The following is an 8,394-nucleotide window of genomic DNA, read 5'->3' as shown; positions in this document are numbered from 1 at the left end:
GGAATTTTGGGGGTCGCTACATCATAAACATATGTTCTTCGGCTAGTAGCTGCTTGGCAGTGTTTTCTCATTGTTGTTGTTTCCATTTTGGACGTGGAGTTTCTAATATCGAGCTCAAATGCTCTTGGATGAACAGCAAATTCGAAAAAAAAAATTAAAAAAACATCTGATTTTTTTTTTGTTAAACGTTAGAGAATGTTTGGAGAGCATGCAAAAATTCATCACGAAATCACATCGGTGCAAGGCGTGGTAAAAAAAAATCAATGCTCTGAAAATTTTACTTTCGAACGCATTTTGGAGCTCTTTTTTTTTGCCATGACTTGCTCCAATGTGATTTCTCACTGAAACTTTGCATGCTCTTCAAACATTTCTTAAAGTTTGCCACAGAAAAAATTCAGATTTTCTTGAACTTTTTTCTATTTTACTGTTCATGGCATGGGCATTTGAGGTCGGGATTAGAAGCATACTTTCGCTTTTGCAAGGTTTATCCATACGTATGTTTGAAGTCTCTAAACATATGTTGTCGGAGAAAAAATTAAAATGCAAACCCAACATGCAAATCACATGACTGAATCACAACAATATTCTGTAACTCATAGTGATAGAAGTTACTATTTTTCAAACAAACTCGGCCCTAAACTAAAGATAGGCATGGCATCAAACTAACTTTAAATGCACAGCTAGCTAGATTTGACCACTAAGGATGGAATAAAATAGGAAGACCTTTTGTTCAAAGAGTCCACTTAAACTAACCAGTCAAATACTTAGTAGGGAAATGAGCTGAGATTTATAAACAATCCCTAGATAATTACCTAAAGCAACGCTGTGCACCAAAGCAACTTCAGATTAGCAATAGCTGTAGGTATGACAAGACATACGAGAACCAAACAATACACCACTTCCAGACCCCAGATACTGAGCTTTAAGCTAGTGCTGGTATGCGTTTATATTCTTGGTATGTGTACCAAGAATTTAATAATTTCCACATTACAGCCACTTGTTTATTCTGCAACTTGAGAAAGCAACCAAAATCCTTTCATTTAGACCAAAACCTTGGAAAATGGGTCACCTCCTTAACTCTGCCAGCCCTAACAGCATATTATGCTGGATAGGTTACAAAGGCAGCAATGATCTTCAGCAATAACATAAATAAAAGAGTAAACTGTATTGCTCAGTACGGCCCAACTTGATTGCCTTGACTGCACCAGGAAACTCCCAATCTTTAGTGCACTCTTCATAACTTAATCTGGTCGGTAGAAATATTTTATTGTGTTGGTGCTATGTTATATTTGAAGAAGGGTACTACTCCATGACCAAAGAAGTCTAGGATGCCTAATTTGGAAAAACTTCCATAATGTATAGTGCTAAGATTGGGATGGTCCAGATCAAGTCAAGCTTGAAGAGCAAAGATTATATTAGGGGGGAGAATCGTGAGACTACTCTTTGTTTAGGGGTAAAGCCGCATGGCTGTGTTCACTTGGGTATACAGAGTAAAAAAGAAATGCTAGCAAGTAAAATACAAGGTTCACTGAGTTACCTATGACTATGAGGCTATGAAACTATTACACCTTGTCAAATATTACCATGATAACAAAATTGAACTAGCATTAATTTGTTAGTCAAACGTTTATCAGCATACCATCACGCTGAATACCGATCTCTGGTATATCCAGTGGGTATATCCCTGATTTGATTATCAAGGATTCCGGTTTTGATGTCACCCTCAATATATTACCACAGAGCTGAAATAAGGCATGAATGAAGATAACATGGTACAGAACAAAGATAAATCCAATTTAGAACACCAAGATATGCTATGTTTATATGGAGAGAGGAAGGATGAAATCTTTGTATTTGAAATTTTGAATCAGATACTTCTCCACCAACGGTTTTGTTCCTGCTGATGCTGCCACAACAGCTTCAAATAGCGTAACCATAAAGATCATGAGAGTGTGTGTGTGCTGGTCATGATAAAAATTATATCCATGTTAATGCTAGTTCAGAGCAATAGAGATAATCTTGCCCAATACCTATTCTGAAGTCTCAATTACTATCATCACTACGAGTCTATGATTAATGGGAATCAGTTTCACAACTGATTAAAATGCATGCATCATCATTCAAATTAAAAAAAAAACACAACAAACTTCAAACACTAATCATAAGGGAGAAGCAAGCCATGGAAGACAGGATATCAACCCTGTCCTGTCTCCTGTGCAACAGACATCCAGTAGACATTTCGATTTCAAGTAGAATCCTGGCAAATTACAAACCAACAAGTGTTCATGCAACAACACGCCCTATTTATATCAACAGAACAGTGGTGCGTACCATTAATTATGACTTCCCAAAGAGCAGGCTCATGACACCCCTGAAGACATGCCCCCGCTTGACCGTGCCGCTGCGCACTGCCTCCTCATCCAACACGAACCCCTTCTTCTTCATTGTCTCCAGCAGAGCCTTCCCCTCTTCCACCTTGTCCATCCTGACGTGCGCCTCAAAGGCAGCCAGGCACGTCTCCACATTGGGTCGCATCCCACGGTCGAGCATCTCCAGCAGGTACTTGCCTGCCTCCGCACACCGGTCGCTCGCCGCAAGCCCCTTGATGAGCACGGCCATGGTGTACGCGTTCGGCGCGACCCCGCTTGAGAGCATGCGCTTGTAGGTGCGCACGGCGTCGCGCCAGTGGGCGGGGCCGGCGTTGGCGTAGGCCTCAAGGACGGCGGTGTGGGCGACGACATCGGGCATGGCGCCCTTATCCTTGATGACCGAGAAGAGAGCCAACGCTTCGTGCGTGAGCCCGTCCTTGGACAATCCGTCGAACATCTTGATGGCATAGTCGGTGAGCCCTCCGGCTCGCATCTGATGGAAGACCTCCTGAAGGTTGGTGGGGTCGGGTGGGTCGGCCACGGCGGGCTTCTTGCTGAAGGGGTCGTATGGCGGCGGCAGAGTGGGGTTCTTTGCCGGGGATGCGGGTGGAGGTGCGGGGGAACTCTCGTCGTCGTCGGACCAGTCGAAGGAGACGGGGCTGTTCGTGTTGGGGCTGCGGTTTGGCGGTGAAGAAGCGGTGGAGGAGAGGATGCGGCGGGCACGGGACAAGGCGGTGGAGGAGGTGGGACGGAGGAGGCGGCGGATGGCGGCGGCGGTGGCCATAGGAGGGAGCGGCGGGGCACGCTGTGGTCGAGTCCCTGGGCTCCACTCACGGGGTGCGAGACAGACTACTACCGATCCTTGGACTTGTAGACCGTCGGATGGCAAGCAAGCACACGATGGCCATCGGATCTGCTAGTACAGCCCGGACGCATGGTGATGATTTTGGTTCAAACAAACAGAAACGCTTGGGCTCAGCCAATTGATCTTTCTGCGTGTGTCGACCCCCTTCGTGATTTTGATTCACACAGATTGGATCTGATTTTGATTCACACAGATTTTTCAAACAAACTCGGCCCTAAACTAAAGATAGGCATGGCATCAAAGATCAAGGTGTTTCTATGGAGGTTGACAAGACATTCTCTGCCAACCACGGACACTCTAAAACGCAAAGCATGTCCTTTGTTGACGCTTTCCCTCTCTGCGGTGCAGAGGATTCCTGGAGACATGCACTCCTGTGCTGCACTATGGCAAGGTTCGTGTGGGCTCTATCCGATGTGAATTTGATGGAGAAGATGACTGACAACCGAGAGCCAGGTGCGAAGAACTGGGTGTTCGACGAACTACACGACGACTCGAGCCACGAGCAATTCACTAGGCTAGTTGTCACACTCTGGTCCATATGGTATGCAAGGAGAAAAGAGCCCTCAGCAAACATACACATTCATCAATTCATACTCGCAAGAACTAATGGCTATTGCCACACTGGCTGATCGCCTAGAACTGAAACAAATTTTTTGTTTTCTATGAACAAATTTTGAATTTTCATGAACAATTGTGAATTTAGATGAACATTTTGGCATTTCATGAACTAAATTTAAATTCAATGACCATTTTTCGAATTTGATGAACACATATTGGATGCAAGAACATTTTCGAATTATATGAACAATTTTGAATATAATGAACATTTAAAAAAATCATGAACATTTTTAAAAATTTTGATTAACATTTTTTGAATTCTATGAACAAATTTTGAATTTCATAAAATTTTCGAACAATTTGAAAGAAATCACGGATTTTACAAAATTCCAGTATTTCCAAAAACGTTTGTGAATTTGGAGAAAAAAGAAAATGAAAAAAGAAAGAAAAAATGGGACTTAAAAAACAAAAGGAAAAAAGAAAAGGAGAAAACCCCAAAAAACCCAGTTCGGGAAGGTTCTAGAGCCTTCCCAAAACCGAAAATAAGCTAGTGGCCCAGTCCAAGGACATTGATGCGGGAGCCGGCATCCAACATTGTCCCCTAAATGTTCACACTTTTTTATTCCCTAATTCCTCAACACTCAAAAATAATTATAGAAAATGGCTCAGTCTGCAGGCACTGATGCGACGGCGGAGAGTTGCTGGTTCCGGGAGAGAGGTGTGCTTGCTAGGTTTGGAGGAATATTTTTGTGGGTTTCCGAAGGCTGTCTCGGCAAACGCCGCAGCTGGGAGCTCCTATTCCACGCACTGGGATGCTGGGAAAAGGTGCGGCGAGAACCCCCTTCCCCCCGCCCCCAACGCTCAAACTAGGGCTGGCCCAGGTGCGGGGAGGGGCTCTTATGTTTTTTCTTTTTCTGTTTTTCTTTGCTTCTTTAAAAAAAGTTTGGGATTTTGGAAAAAAAATAAAAAATGTTCACTACTGAAAAACAATGTTCAGAAACTCAAAATAAATGGTTTTTTATTTTCATGAAAAATTGAATATTTGGTGAACACTTTTGGTATTTTATGAAAAAACGTTAAATTCAATGATTTTTTTAAATCTGATGAACAATGAATTAAAGAACATTTTCTCAATTCTATAAATTTTTCTGAATATGATGATTTTTTTTAAATATGATGAACCTTTTTTTTAATTTTATGAACAATTTTGAAGTTCATAAAATGTTCAACCAATTTGAAAAAATGTCGAATGATAAAAAATATTCAGCTGTTTAAAAAATGTTTTCGGATTTCAGAAATTTTTCATGAATTTGGGAACGAAATAATGAAAATTAAAAAAGAAAGGAAAACAGAAATAAAAAATAAAGGAAAACACAAAAAGAAAAGGAGAAATAACTGAAACAAAAAAGAAAAGAAAGAAAAAGAAAAACCGGTTTGGGAAGGTTGAACCTTCCCAAAACCGAAATAAGCTAGTTGGACTAGTCCGCGGACATTGACGCGGGAGCCGGGCATCTTACCTTGTCTCCTAAATGTTCGCCCTTTTTATCCATAAGTAACATGCAAATATCCCTAGTACAACAATAGTTCAAATGCAAATATCATATTTGAGATAGCAGGATGTTTAACAACTTTTCCGAATTCATTGATTCCAAATTCAAGGATATTAGATTCAAAACTAGCACATGCCATCCTACACATAGTTTCCCTTGAGCTTCATCAAACAATGTATGAGCGTAAATGGCCCGCCCTTGGTCCTTCGGTAGGGCACGCCGACGCATCTAGGCTATGCAATGTGATGATCATCAAGTTGTAACATTGAGTGAATCAACGAGTTGACCAACATGTAGAGCGACAAGAGGCAAACCTTATGATCTCCATGGTTGACGAGCCCGATGGCCACATTAATTATCTCCACTCTATAATCACATCGCAAAAGTTCACGAAGAGTTAGAGATGGTGCACCACTGATGCGTTAGCGACTTCGCATTGCGTTCATGAATGACATGCATGTCGTAGGGCATAGAGTTCTTTTGCTCATGAAACAAAGCATGCACGTTTTGCCAAAAAGGTCGAGCCCCCTTGAATCATGCCCACAAAGTCCGCAGATACGGCCAACCACGCATCGCACAACAACTCATCCTCGATCACCGAGTACCCTGCCATCATGCTTACTCTAGAAACACAACAATAGGTTCAACAAAAAAGCTCAATGGCATTTGATCGAACGACTATCAGGCGTGGAGTCCGCCATGGACGATGTGAGGTGGGGGCAGAAAATACCTAGCTATAGAGGGATCCTGGGTGGACGATGGCGTAGTCCAAGACGTGTAGGCATGTGGGTGGGGATTGCAGGCATCCGTGGATGCCTAGGCGGCGGCCAGAGAGTACAACGGCGACGACAGACGAAGGGTGCGGATGAAAGCAAGAGGGGAGGGCCGGAGTGGTAGAAAAGTGGACCGAGAGGGGGATTTGAGTAGGCCCGGGGTATCAGATTCCTATGTGGCGATGGTCCAGACTCCCGTGAAGCCCCCAGTTTTGTTGGGGAACGTAGTAATTTAAAAAAAATTCCTACGCACACGCAAGATCATGGTCATGCATAGCAACGAGAGGGGAGAGTGTGTCCACGTACCCTCATATTCACGCTCAACCTTTCGGTCTCAGTGTTCCGAGGCCATATCTGTTATATGCTAGGCTCGTCAAGTTTAACCTGAGTATTCCGCGTGTGCAACTGTTTTGCACCCGTTGTATTTGAACGTAGAGCCTATCACACCCGATCATCACGTGGTGTCTCAGCACGAAGAACTTTCGCAACGGTGCATACTCAGGGAGAACACTTATACCTTGATAATTTAGTGAGAGATCATCTTATAATGCTACCGTCGATCTAAGCAGAATAAGATGCATAAAAGATAAACATCACATGCAATCAATATAAGTGATATGATATGGCCATCATCATCTTGTGCTTGTGATCTCCATCTCTGAAGCACCGTCATGATCACCATCGTCACCGGTGCGACACCTTGATCTCCATCGTAGCATCGTTGTCTTCTCTTCAACTATTGCTTCTACGACTATCGCTACCGCTTAGTGATAAAGTAAAGCAATTACAGGGCGATTGCATTGCATACAATAAAGCGACAACCATATGGCTCCTGCCAGTTGCCGATAACTCGGTTACAAAACATGATCATCTCATACAATAAAATATAGTACCATGCCTTGACCATATCACATCATAACATGCCCTGCAAAAACAAGTTAGACGTCCTCTACTTTGTTGTTGCAAATTTTACGTGGCTGCTTCGGGCTGAGCAAGAACCGTTCTTACCTACACATCAAAACCACAACGATAGTTTGTGAAGTTGGTGTTGTTTTAACCTTCGCAAGGACCGGGCGTAGCCATACTCGGTTCAACTAATGTTGGAGAAACTGACACCCGCTAGTCACCTGTGTGCATAGCACGGCGGTAAAACCAGTCTCGCATAAGCGTACGCGTAATGTCGGTCCGGGCCGCTTCATCCAACAATACCGCCGAACCAAAGTATGACATGCTGGTAAGCAGTATGACTTATATCGCCCATAACTCACTTGTGTTCTACTCGTGCATATAACATCTACGCATAAAATCAGGCTCTGATGCCACTGTTAGGGAACGTAGTAATTTCAAAAAAATCCCTACGCACACGCAAGATCATGGTGATGCATAGCAACGAGAGGGGAGAGTGTGTCCACGTACCCTCGTAGACCGAAAACGGAAGCGTTAGCACAACGCGGTTGATGTAGCCGTACGTCTTCACGATCCGACCGATCAAGTACCGAACGCACGGCACCTCCGAGTTCTGCACACGTTCAACTCGATGACGTCCCTCGAACTCCGATCCAGTCGAGTGTTGAGGGAGAGTTTCGTCAGCATGACGGTGTGGTGACGATGATGATGTTCTACCAACGCAGGGCTTCGCCTAAGCACCGCTACAATATTATCGAGGTGGATTATGGTGGAGGGGGGCACTGCACACGGCTAAGAGATCAAGAGATCAATTGTTGTGTCTCCAAGGGGTGCCCCCCTCCCCGTATATAAAGGAGTGGAGGAGGGGGAGGGCCGGCCCTCTCTATGGCGCGCCCTAGGAGGGGTCCTACTCCCACCGGGAGTAGGATCCCCCCCCTCCAAGTAGTAGGAGTAGGAGTCAAGGAAAGGGGAGAGAGAAGAGAAGGAAGGAGGGGGCGCAGCCCCTCCCCCTAGTCCAATTCGGACTAGGCCTTGGGGGGGGGCATGCAGCCTCTCCTCTCTCTTTCCCCTAAAGCCCAATAAGGCCCATATACTCCCCGGCGAATTCCCGTAACTCTCCGGTACTCCAAAAAAATACCCGAATCACTCGGAACCTTTATGATGTCCGAATATAGTCATCCAATATATCGATCTTTACGTCTCGACCATTTAGAGACTCCTCGTCATGTCCCCGATCTCATCCGGGACTCCGAACTACCTTCGGTACATCAAAACACATAAACTCATAATATAACCGCCATCGAACTTTAAGCGTGCGGACCCTACGGGTTCGAGAACTATGTAGACATGACCGAGACACATCTCCGGTCAAT

The 8,394-nt window shown here is 44.3% G+C and overlaps 1 protein-coding gene across 1 annotated transcript; it reads right to left on the bottom strand.

Annotated features, from left to right (window-relative positions):
- Positions 1-2,144: 2,144 nt before the first annotated feature.
- Positions 2,145-3,222, bottom strand: LOC123180117 (pentatricopeptide repeat-containing protein At4g38150). The gene has a single exon (XM_044592081.1). It carries the CDS (start codon positions 3,151-3,153, stop codon positions 2,338-2,340), a length of 816 nt encoding a protein of 271 aa, XP_044448016.1. The 5' UTR covers positions 3,154-3,222; the 3' UTR covers positions 2,145-2,337.
- Positions 3,223-8,394: the final 5,172 nt, after the last annotated feature.

This window comes from Triticum aestivum, chromosome 1D, assembly GCF_018294505.1.
Source record: "Triticum aestivum cultivar Chinese Spring chromosome 1D, IWGSC CS RefSeq v2.1, whole genome shotgun sequence".
Taxonomy (NCBI): domain Eukaryota; kingdom Viridiplantae; phylum Streptophyta; class Magnoliopsida; order Poales; family Poaceae; genus Triticum; species Triticum aestivum.
This window is presented reverse-complemented; position numbering and strand designations above follow the sequence as displayed.

Coding starts and splice junctions, on each gene's coding strand:
- LOC123180117 (XM_044592081.1), bottom strand. CDS start 3,153: ATGGCCACCGCCGCCGCCATCCGCCGCCTCCTCCGTCCCACCTCCTCC.